At 46.7% G+C, this 12025-nt stretch overlaps 1 protein-coding gene across 2 annotated transcripts in view; it reads left to right on the forward strand.

The window, feature by feature from the left end:
* STRIP2 (striatin interacting protein 2) overlaps positions 1-12025 on the forward strand; it is a gene marked incomplete at both ends in the record, with an annotated part of 58821 nt that overhangs the window by 23242 nt on the left and 23554 nt on the right. For both annotated transcript variants that reach the window (XM_080701446.1, XM_080701447.1), the window contains 4 exons: positions 2536-2610; positions 3251-3348; positions 3802-3928; positions 6628-6728. In XM_080701446.1, the coding sequence (XP_080557572.1) occupies positions 2536-2610; positions 3251-3348; positions 3802-3928; positions 6628-6728 (401 nt within the window). The remainder of the gene's footprint in view (positions 1-2535; positions 2611-3250; positions 3349-3801; positions 3929-6627; positions 6729-12025) is intronic.

The raw sequence follows: 12025 nt of genomic DNA on the forward strand, positions 1-12025 counted from the left end.
GTGAGGCCCTCTGCAACTTTGTGAGACCCTGTTTCAAAGTAAAAAATAAAATTGGTCTGGAAATGTAGCTCAGAGGCAGAATGTCCCCAAGTTCAATCCCTAGTACCGCAAAAATTAAAAAGAAGGAAAAAAAAAAAAAAAGAAAGAAGCCAATCATAGAAACATCAGAGGAAAGAGCATTCCAAGCAGAGGGAATAGCCTAACAAGGGGAGAACAGCCTCAGTGTTACAGGTAGTGGAAGAACACTGATGTGGACAGAGCACAGGGGCAAGGGCCAGGGTTGTAGAGCTGAGGCAAAGAGGTGGCCTGGGACCATGGCACAAAGCTCCAGTAAGCAGAGGCAGAGAGGTGGCCTGGGACCATGGCACAAAGCTCCAGTAAGCAGAGACAGGGAGCTTAGAGTTCATTTGCATTACAAAGGGAAGTCTTTGGAGATTTAAGCAGGGGAGTGAAGTGATCCAATTTATGTTTTTAAAAACCAGGGCTGCTGTGTAAAGATCAGACCAGAAGCACTGACCTATCTTGAAATAGTTAAGGTTGAAAGGTGATGGTGACTTGGACTAGGGTAGTAATTGTGAAGACAGGGAAAAAGTGCCTGAATTTGGGTTATATTTTTGAGGTGTAGCTGGCAAGACTTGCAGTTTGATTAGATGTAAATTGAGAGGCAAAGAGGGGCGGGGTGTATCTGGGGATTGAACCCAGGGCCTCACACATGCTAGGCAAATGCTCTACCACTGAACCCCAAAGAGAGGAACTAAGAATAAATACTGTAGGGCATGGTAGTACAGACTGAAAACCCCAGTATTTAGGAAACTAAGACAGGAGGATCACAGGTTCAAGGCCAACCTTAGCAACAATAGCGAGGCCCTGTTTCAAAATAAAATTTAAAAAAGGGCTGGAGGAATATTTCAGGGGCAGAATGCCCCTGAGTTCAAACCTTAGTACAATAGAGAGGGGATGAGGGGAGGAAGGAAAGAAAGAAGAAACAGGGAAGGAAGGAAGGAAGGAAGGAAGGAAGGAAGGAAGGAAGGAAGATCCTGGAGAGGGGTGAATTACAGAACCGATGTGTTGTGCAGAGTGAAAGGTCTGGGACCCTTTGACCCATGTGGAGGATTGGCCTGTGATCAAAGCACAGGTGATTCTTCCTTCATGTCAGGGTGCAGGCAGAGACTCCGCAGGTCTGGTGTTGAGAAGATGAGGGTGTCTGTTTCTCCATGAAGTAGAGGATCAGCAACTGTTGAGGGGTGGTGGCTAAGGGACTGGTTTGAGGAGAGGGAAGAAGTTAGGAAGTAAGGCCTTCTGGGGAGCAGGAAGGCTCACCTGCCAGAATCCCCAGGCTCTGTGGAAGGCCCATTTAAGACTTATTTCTGTGTAAGTGGCGACTGAGTAGTGCAGGACAGAAGGGGTCCAGTTACTGTCCCCTGTTTCAGGGTGTCATGGCAGCGCCCCTTACCCTATAACAGAGGGCCCTTGAGAAAGACGGGACCACGTTGGCCAACGTGACACTGAGGCTGAGCAGCCTTTGTAGCACCCACAGCCTGCCCCTCCCCACTCTGATAAAGGCTTGGGGTCATCAGGAAGACAGACAAGCATGAGGGGGTCTTGTCAGAAAGGAGAAAGCAATGGCCAGGTGTGGTGGTGCATGCTTGTAATACCAGCTTTCAGAAGACTGAGACCAGAGGATCACGGTTTGCTGACAGCCTCAGCTACTTAGTGAGGCCCTCTGCAACTTAGTGAGACCCTGTCTCAAAATAAAGAATAAAAAATAGGGCAGGGGGTGTAGCTTGGAGGTCGAATGCCCCTGGATTCCATCCCCAGTACAAAGAAAGAAAGAAAGAAAGAAAGAAAGAAAGAAAGAAAGAAAGAAAGAAAGAAAGAAAGAAAGAAAGAAAGAAAGGAGAAAGTGATATTAGCAGTGTTAATGGAGAGTGGAAGAAAAAAATTTCCACCTGCCTAAAAGCTTCCTTGCTAATACTCCTTCCTGTCTCTCCTCCATAGGGTACCTAATTCCCTTACTAATCCTTTCTATTCAGCTACCTACCACTTCTTCCTGGCTTACAGAGCAGTCTCAGGCTCTCAGTTGACCTCAGATGGACACCATGGAAAGTGCCACTGTGGGTGTTTATAGCCCAAGTTAAGTCCACGAATAGCCGGGATGGTTCTGTGTGTGTCCAGCGAAGCAGTGGTCTGAGCCAGTTCCTGGGTGGGATTCCCACTCCTGATGCAGCATGTGATGTGGAAAGAGGAATTCTAGATTAATTGCAGATGATGGGAAAACAGAATCATACATTGTTGGGCCTGGAAGAGGCCTCCGAGGGCACCCAGACCAGCCCACTGATCCTACTGAAGAAGAAACCAGGACTCAGAGAGGAAAGGCCACTTGTCCAAGGTCATCTAGTGAATCATTACACAGCTACGACAGCAACCTAGGTCTGACTTGCAGCTGAGTGCTCTTTTCATGCCACCCCTCACAACCAAGATAGTTAGTCTTGTCACCTGGAAAGTGGCCTGGGCAAACTGTGTTCTCTGCCATAGGGAGAAGAAGTGGTACCAGAAACACCATGTGAAATCCTCTACCAGGGCATGCTGTACAGCCTCCCCCAGTTCATGGTAAGGTGCTGGTTGGGCCACCGCTGCTTTTCTCTGCCGCTTCAGGCTGAGTGGCCCCTCCTTTGGGCTTGTTTCCTGAGCCTTTGCCCCTCAAGCAAAGCATTCCTTGACATCAGAATTCTGAGCCTTCCTCGGTGCTCCTCTGAACGTGTTCCTCTCCCTAGTCCTTCGGGGTGGGAAGAGAATAAGGTGGATTGTATAGGATGCACTGGGGCCATCCTCCTAGGTAAGTACCAGAGTCCTGAGGTCTGCCATTGTCTGTCATGTCTTAGATAACCTCAGGCTGATGATGTTGATGGTCAGAGAGAGAGGGAGGAAGGTTGAGCTCGTCCCTTTGACCAGGCTTCTGTGCGTTGCCCCTCCCACTCTGCTCCTTCTGTCCTCCCCTTTGGAAAGAGCAGTCTCAAAGCAGAACGGCCTATGAGCTCTGGTCCGGCTTCCTCCTTAGCCTCACAGGCGGGCCTCTCAGGACTGGCTACCTGTTTACACTTCTGGATGCCGGGGAGATTTATTTGGTCACAGAAGAAAGAACACAGGAACACTTTAAAACACTTTTCACTGAGCTGGTGAGGCATGGGAGAGTCACTGCCTTGCTCGGTGAGATGGACAAGGGCGGCTTTCCTTCTTTTCTGCTTCCCAGATTGCTCTGCTTAAGATTCTTCTGGCTGCAGCCCCCACTTCCAAGGCTAAGACAGACTCTATCAATATCCTGGCAGATGTCCTGCCAGAGGAGATGCCGTGAGTGCTCCCGCTGGGACAGCCGCTGGATACTAGTGTCTTGTCTGCAGGGCTTCTCTGCCCCCCAACCTTGTTAACATGTACAGGGATTATCTTCAAAGAGCTCTCCATTTCCCACCAGTACCCCATCTTCCCTTCAGGGCTCTCTACTGTGCCCTGCTTAGCTCAGAACTGGGGCCTACAGAGTGACCTCAATGCCAGCGATTGGCTGCCTGGGTATGTGGGTGGACATTGCCAAGCGATGAGTTTGCAGAGAGAGACAGCAAACGAGAGATCCACGGAGCTTTCCTCCACATGGGTTCATAAGTTCAAACCCTGGAGTTTTCCCTAACACAGAAGTTCAGGCTTCCCACGGTTTGCCTCTCTGGTGTGTTCTGTATCTTACCCAAGTACCTGGGTCTTTGTAGACCCCCTCCAAGGCCTTTTCCACATTTCCTCCTCTCCCCATTGCAGCATCACTGTTCTCCAGAGCATGAAGCTAGGCATTGATGTGAACAGGCACAAGGAGATCATTGTAAAGAGCATTTCTGCCCTGCTCCTGCTGCTCCTCAAGCACTTCAAACTCAACCATGTCTACCAGGTGAGCAGTTAGGGGCTCTTCTCCACAGCCCCCGAGTGTTTTCCAGCCCTGGGGCAGAGGCAGGGGCAAGGTGCACAAGGGTCCTCAGAGTCCCACTGAACATCAGCCGTTTCTTCGTCTTCACTCAGGGAATCCAGCTATTTGTTGCATGAGCTTGAGGTGGGATGTGGAGTGGGATGTGAGGAACTGCCCTATTAAGGTACAGATGTCTGTGTCCTTTGTAAGTTAGCTCAGTCATGCGGAGGAATATTTTTGGAATATGCCCAGCCAGTTTTGAAACAATACAAGTCAGAATGCAGACATTGCACAAAAAACAACCAGGGGTGGGGAGCGTGTTTACTATACTTTTCTGTGTATGAAGCATTTTTCTGACATTTGAGGTATAATTCTGAGTAAGGCACTGTTCTGATTCTGAAGGCCTTGAAGTCTTGTAAAGGATACAGATATGTGCTAGCCAGTTGTGGAGTGCACTGTAAATGCTGTGATGCAGGTACGCATTGGCTATTATAGGAACACCTAATGCAGTTCAAGACAGAGAAGAGGTGGCTTTTAATATGAGCCAGTGCATGAGTGTTGTCAGGAACGGAGGACAGGAAGCAATCCGAGCAGAAAAGCTAACATGAAAGTTCGGGGTGGGGAGAGAACAAAGGTCTCTTGGAAATGTAATTAAACATGGCTGGAGTTCTGCTTGGAGGAGGGAAACACGGGGCTGGCCTGGTGATACCTGAGCCTGAAGGGCTGGCAGAGAGCAGATGGAAATCCATATAGCACACACTTTCTGAGTACTGTGTGAGCCCGTGTGCAATTCTCTCATCTCTGTGAGGTAGGTCTTTTTTTTAGTCCTTGTTTTATGGACAAGGAAACCAAAGTTAAGAAAAACTCAGACCCTGCTTTCTTCTCCCATGAAGGCATTGTTTGCCTTGCTAAAGAGTTTGGACGCGGTCCTGTGGGCATTACCAAGATCGAGTGACAAGATGGGGCAGTGAATGGATGCTTCCTGTCTGCTGGGAGACCAGATGAGAAGCCTTCTCATTCCTGTCAGAGGCTTTGCCTGTTTTCCTCCTATGAAGTGAGAATCAAGTTTGCTGATAAAAGAGCAGGCGCTCAGGGTACACGGCGGCCACCGCAGCTTGGCAGCCATGGCTCTCTGCAAGCAGGGCATCTCTCCATTTTAATAGATTCAAAGACATCTTTGGTTGTGATAGAGTGTTCCAGTGCTTGCTCTTCTGTCCATGTTTGCTGTGTAGCAACAGGGCTGGGAGGAGTAGGGATGGGTAGGAGACTGTTTCCAGCAGTGAGAGAACAGAGAACCATGAGTGTGTTTATGGCTGCTTCTCTGCTTCTCTTGGTGGGCAGAATGTAGATCAGTAGCCAGACAGCTGGGTAACGCGATGGGCCTTGCCACTGTGTGTCCCTGTGGTGAATCCAGCCCCTGGTCATGTCTCAAACTGAAAAGCCCCCATCACATGATGGTGAATATGTATTGGCACCTTTCTCAGGATCTTTGGAAAATATCCTGTGTCAGCCTCTAGGGAGAAAATACTGAGTAGAAGAGAGAAATAGTTACGGCACAAGCTCACTCCCCACCTCTAACCACATGTGCAGAGAGAGCTGCTTAGCTTGCTGCCATCGCTACTTCTTGCTGGTGAGGCAGAGCTGGGGGATTTTAAACACCATAGCTCTCTGTTTTCTCACCCCATTTCTGTAGTGTCCCAGCGTTCTTGGTTCTTTATCTGGAGACGGGCTGTGTTTCCTGGGCCCCATAACACTGCTTTCTAGGCCACTTACCCCACTAGGTCTTCCTGGATAAACCCATCTGGATTCAAGAGAGCCAGATGGGGCCCTTGTTCTGGTGCTCATCCCATCAGAGGCATTTTGAATTTCTCAGTGCAGTATCTGTTGGCTAACGGGCTCTTGTTCATTCACTCATTTATTAAAATATTTACCAATATTCTGAGTACCAGAGATAATGTGGTGTAGCAGACAGGCTGGAGCTGGAGCCCACATTCCAGTGGTTCACTTGTTTACTATCTGCCTCCATCCTCGTGGAGCAATGCCAGAGCAGTTGCCAGGAGTAAGCCGCACCTGTCCCTGCTACATCAATCAGAGCCGAAACATTATGAGCCAGAGGTTTGGTATGGAGAACAGCTCCCGTGGGGATCCTTCCTTTCCTGTTGAGCTTAGGAACAAGTCTCACTGCAGTCCTTTCTATTTTACTTGGAATGTGTGTTTTCTTCTGCTTTGTTTACTTTTTTTTTTTTTTTTTTTTTGGTACTGGGGTTCCTGGAAGCCCTTCTACCTCCGGGCTACACTGTCCCAGACCTATTTTTTGATATTTTTTATTTGGAAACAGGGTCTCTTAAGCCAGCAAGGCTGGCTCCGAACCAGCGCGATCCTCCCGTCTCCGCCTCCCAAGAACGGGGATTACAAGCGTGTGCTGCTGCACCCGGCTGCCTTGCTTACTTCTGGCTGTTGGTCAGGAGCTTGCAACATACACCACAGACTGTCCTCTTCCTTGTAGGGTGGGCTGGCCAAAGATGCATGTCCCCATTTCAGAGACAGGAGGACTGGTAACACAGTAGGCAGTGGATATTCTTAGGACTGGATACTAGACTTGTACTTCCCCCTCTTTTTTCCATACATACTTCCTATTTTCTCCCCAAATAAGCAGCCCTTTCTACTTTGATCTTTTAATTCAGTTTGAATATGTATCGCAACATTTGGTATTTGCCAACTGCATCCCTTTGATCCTGAAGTTCTTCAATCAAAATATCTTGTCCTACATCACTGCCAAAAACAGGTATGAATTCTGGGCAGGTTTATTTCAAGGAGTTACTGGGGCAGGGGGTCAACTTAATTACGTTATCTCTGTACCTTTCAGTTCTGGTGAGCCTGTTCCCTCTTGACTTAGAGCTATCCCTATTAAGTTTAATTTCCTTAAAATGTTTGCTTGTAGGGGTATATATTTTTGGCCTCTTTGTGGAAGTATTTGTATTATAGTAGTTTTGAAAACGAAAGATAATATGAATTGTAGAAATGAAGCTATGGTGATTGGTGAAATTTCTGTCATGACTAGGAGATTATTTATTTATTTATTTTTTGCTTCACAACAACAAGCAGTCTGGCTAGCTCTGATTTTGGTCTAAATCATAAGTCGAAGTGATTGGAGCAATTACACTGCTTTGTAAATTGTAAAATGTTAAAATCTGTAAGCAAAAGTAAACAATAAGCTGGTCATGGGGGTGCACACCTGTAATCTCAGTACTTGGGAGGCTGAGAAAGGAGGATCACAAGGTTTGAGGACAGCCTCAGAAACTAAGTGAGGCTTTCAGCAAATTAGCAAGACCCTGTTTCCAAGTAAAAAATAGAATAGGGCTGGAAGTATAGCCTAGAGGTAAGACCCTGTGTTCCACCCCTAGTACCACACACGTAAAAAAAAAGTGAACAATAGACCTTTATTAGGTGTATTACTTTGTAACTTGAAAATAAGATTTTTTGGTGGTACTGAGAATGAAACCCAGGGGCTTTTACCTCCAGGCTATACTCCCAGACCTATTTTTATATTTTATTTGGAAACGGGGTCTCACTAAGTTGCTGAGAACCTCACTAAGTAGCTGAGCCTGGCTTTGAACCTGTGCAATCCTCCTGTCTCAGCCTCCCAAGCACGGGGATTACAAGCGTGCACCACCACGCCCAGCAAAAATAAGGTATTTTTACATTCATTATTTAATCTCTTAAGCAGTGCTGAGAGATATTACAAGTTTTATTCTCATTTTGCTGATTAGGAGACAAATACAGGAAGCTTAATTGACTTGCTTAAGATTAACATGCTAAGGATTTCTATTTTTTTTTTTTTTTTTTTTTTTTTTTGCGGGTCTGGGGATGGAACCCAGGGGCATTTGACCTCCGAGCTACACCCCCTGCCCTATTTTTTATTCTTTATTTTGAAACCGGGTCTCACTGAGTTGCAGAGGTAAGGATTTCTATTAAGTAAGCATCAGAGGCAGGATCAGAACACATGATTTTTGGTGAATACAGACTGTTCTCTACTCCTAGCCAAGCTGGGACAGGGTTTTGCAGAGCAGATTCTTGTTCTTTAGTCTGCTACTTTCATGAGAACTGGAAACATGTAATTTGGGAGAATTTATCAGCGTCTAAGCTCCTAAAGGTGAAACAAACATGCTGGTGTCATACTTGGGATGGCTAGGTAGGGAGGAGCTAGGTGATGTCTGCCTAGTCTGTCAGTTCTGCCTGAATTTCCACCGTGGAGAGGCGCACACACTCTCCGCGAAGCCCAAAGCCATGAGACCTGGATTCCTGACCTGGATCTGTCACTTGCTAGCTGTGTAATCTCAAGCAAGACACTTAGTTTTTCTGAGCCACATTATTTGCATCTTAGAGAATACCTTCTCTAACTTGTCATAGAGGATTTTGTTGTTTTTGTTTGTTTTTGTGATGCTAGGGATCAAAGTCAGGATCTCATATATGCTAGGCAATCGCTATGTTCTGAGCGACATTCCAGCCCCATAGAGCTCTTACAAGCATTAGTTAAAATTAGTATATATGAAATGCTTTCGCTCTTATATACTTTCACTCTGGGAAGAAGCACTGGCGAATGGCTTTTTTCCTAACTACATGGACGCCTGTGCATGTGATCCCCTTATTAATGGCACTTTGTTGGGTTACTGGAGAAAATGAAAGCGTAGGTTGGGCCGTGCCAGTGCCACAACTGCACGCAGGCAGCTGTGTGGGTGACTCAACACTATTGGTCATAAGTGATCTGATCTGCCAGGTATGGTAGTGCAAGTCCTTAATCCCAGTACCTGGGAGGCTGAGACAAGAGGATTGCAGGTTGGAGGATAGTTTGAGCAGCGCAGAGAGCCTCTCAGCAACCTGTCGAGGCCCTGTTTCAAAAAAAAAAAAAAAAAAATTAAGCCAGGCGTGGTGGCACACACCTGTAATCCCTGCACTTGGGAGGTGGAGACAGGAGGATCGCGCAGGTTCATAGCCAGCCTTGCTGGCTTAAGAGACCCTGTTTCCAAATAAAAATATAAAAAATAGGTGTCTGGGAGTGTAGCCCAGAGGTAGAAGGGTTTCCAGGAACCCCAGTACCACCAAAAATAAAAAATAAAAAATAAAAAAATAAGAGGGCTGAAGATATAGTTCAGAAGGAGAAGGCCCCTTTAACACACACACACACACACACACACACACACACACACACACACACACACACTCTACAGTACAACTAGACTAGATTTATGCAAAATGGGGATTATGTTGGAAGGAAGCAAGAAGTGTTACTTTTTTCCTTTTCCTTTTTTTTTTTTTTTTTTTTTGGTAGGGGGGGAGGGAGGTGCATTTGGGAATTGAACCCAGTTGCATTCTACCTCCAAGCTATACCCCTAGTCCTTTTTATTTTAAAACAGGCTTCCTTTCTTTTTTATTACCCCCCCCCTTCGGTACTAGAGATTGAACCCAGAGGCGTTCTACATCCAAGCTCTACTCCCAGCCTGAATTAATTAATTAATTAATTAATTTGGTGGTACTGGGGTTCCTGGAAACCCTTCTACCTCTGGGCTACACTCCCAGACCTATTTTATACTTTTTATTTGGAAATGGGGTCTCTTAAGCCAGCTTCAAACCTGCGCGATCCTCCTGTCTCCGCCTCCCAAGTGCTGGGAGTACAAGCGTGTGCTACCACGCCCGGCTTTATTTTTTATTTGGAAACAGGGTCTTACTACGTTGCTGAAAGCCTGGTTAAGTTGCCAAGGCTGGCTTTGGACCTACGATCCTTCTGTCTCAGCCTCCCAAGTACTAGGATTATAAGTATGCACCATCTAAGTTGCTAATGGTCACACTAAGTTGCTGATACTGGCCTTGAACCTGCAATCCTCCTGTCTTAGCCTGCCAAAGAGGTGTTATCTTGAGGAACCTAAGACAGGGATACAACTTTGGTCTGCTGGGTTGGTCTATAGTGTGGAGAGCCCAAGAAACCTATCACCTCCCTCTGTGGATACCAGATCTCTATGCTCTACTCCGATTTCTTCTCTCAAGGCCTGTTGGTGAAATATGAGCCCATACGAGCTAAACCAGTACATTGCCACCTCAGAGACTGAACTCTCTATTTTCATTACAGATTCCCAAGGTTAGAGACCTACTACTAGATCAAGCAACTATGGTCAGGTAGTAGGATACTGGACTGACGCCCCCTCTAGTGCTCATGGGTATGGAAGGGGAGGGGCAGGCAACCTAATAGGTGTCCATCAGTTTTATTTTGGAGTCGGGACAGTGGTAGTGGTAGTTATAGACTACAGCTTTTGCCAAGGTTGGCCTCTTGTGTGTTACCTGTCTTACTTTTGATTGATTCCTGAGAATTTGAGGTACTATAACTCATCATGGCACAGTTTCCTCATGGCTCTTACAATTTAGATATTCGAGATACTTATAAGTTTATTTTATGTCCCCTTAGGCTAGAATTAACTTCAGTGAGAAATTAGAACAAATTCCATTTTGATTTCCTGCCCCCATTTCTTGGTCATCAGCTCCTACTTTGCTGTGGGGCTCCGTCAGAGGAAGGTGGATAGATACATGGATGAATGCTTTTAGATGGGACAATAAAGATGTGGCACCTCTGGGAGAATCCAGAAAAGTGAGTCAAGGTGATGTGAAAAGTGACTCAAGCCAGATGTGGTGGTGCACACCTGTAGTCCCAGTTCTTGGGAGGTGGAGACAGGAGGACTGCAGGTTTGAGACCAGCCTCAGCAATTCAGAAAGGCTTTCAGCAACCTAGCGAGACCCTGTTTAAAAATAAAACAAAGCCGGGCGTGGTGGCGCACGTTTGTAATTCCAGCATTCGGGAGGCTGAAACCTGAGGATCGTGGTTCACGGACAGCCTTGGCTACTTAGTGAGGCCCTCTGCAACTCAGTGAGACCCGGTTTCAAAATAAAGAATAAAAAATAGGGCAGGGGTGTAGCTCAGAGGTCGAATGCCCCTGGTTCCATCCTCAGACCCGCAAAAAACAAAAAATAGCCGGGCGTGGTGGCGCACACTTGTAGTCCCCACGCTTGGGAGGCAGAGACAGGAGGATCGCACAGGTTCAAAGCCAACCGCACATGCTGGCTTAGGAGACCCTGTTTCCAAATAAAAATGTAAAAGTAGGTCTGGGAGTGTAGCCCGGAGGTAGAAGGGCTTCCAGTACCACCAAAAAAATAAATAAATAAAATAAAATAAAATAAAAAATATGCCCTGGACAACCATTGGTGGGAGGGGGGAAGGGAAAACGGGAGCGGAGGGGGGGGGGGAGAGGGCACCAAATATAGTTTAAATGTATACCATTTATGTTCAATAAAAAATTTGCTTAAAAAAATAAAAATTAGCCAGGCGTGGTTGCGCACGCTTGTAATCCCCGCGCTTGGGAGGCAGAGACAGGAGGATTGCGCAGGTTCAAAGCCAGCCGTGCGCACTGGCTTAGGAGACCCTGTTTCCGAAATAAAAATGTAAAAATAGGTCTGCGAGTGTAGCCTGGAGGTAGAAGGGCTTCCAGGAACCCCAGTACCACCAAAAAAATAAATAAATAAAAATAAATAAAATTAAAAAAATAAAAATTGCCAGGTGTGGTGGTGCACGCTTGTAATCCCCGCGCTTGGGAGGCTGAGACAGGAGGATCGCGCAGGTTTGAAGCCAGCCTCAGCTACTGAGTGAGGCTCTCAGCAACTTAGTGAGGCCCTGTTTCCAAATAAAGTATAAAAAAGGTCTGGGAGTCTAGCCCGGAGGTAGAAAGCCTCTGGGTTCCACCCTAAGTACCACACACAAAAAAATTGTGACTGGTGCATTGTAATCACACGTCGTGATGAAGTTCACAGTGATGGAGACATGCACACACACACACAGCACGCGGTGAGGACACCCCCAGTTCTCACCCCACACCCCCCTCCCCCATATAGGATATTAAGATTGGCCTTATTAACTTTGTACATCATGTCAGTTGAAGTGTTTCCTTCGTTGTCCCCCCCACATTTCTCCCTTAGACCCCCTCCATCACTTTACCGGGGTTTCTCCTCCTCAGTCTGTCGACCCTTTATATCCCAATTTCT

This window comes from Muscardinus avellanarius (genome assembly GCF_963383645.1).
Source record: "Muscardinus avellanarius genome assembly, chromosome: 9".
Classification (NCBI taxonomy): domain Eukaryota; kingdom Metazoa; phylum Chordata; class Mammalia; order Rodentia; family Gliridae; genus Muscardinus; species Muscardinus avellanarius.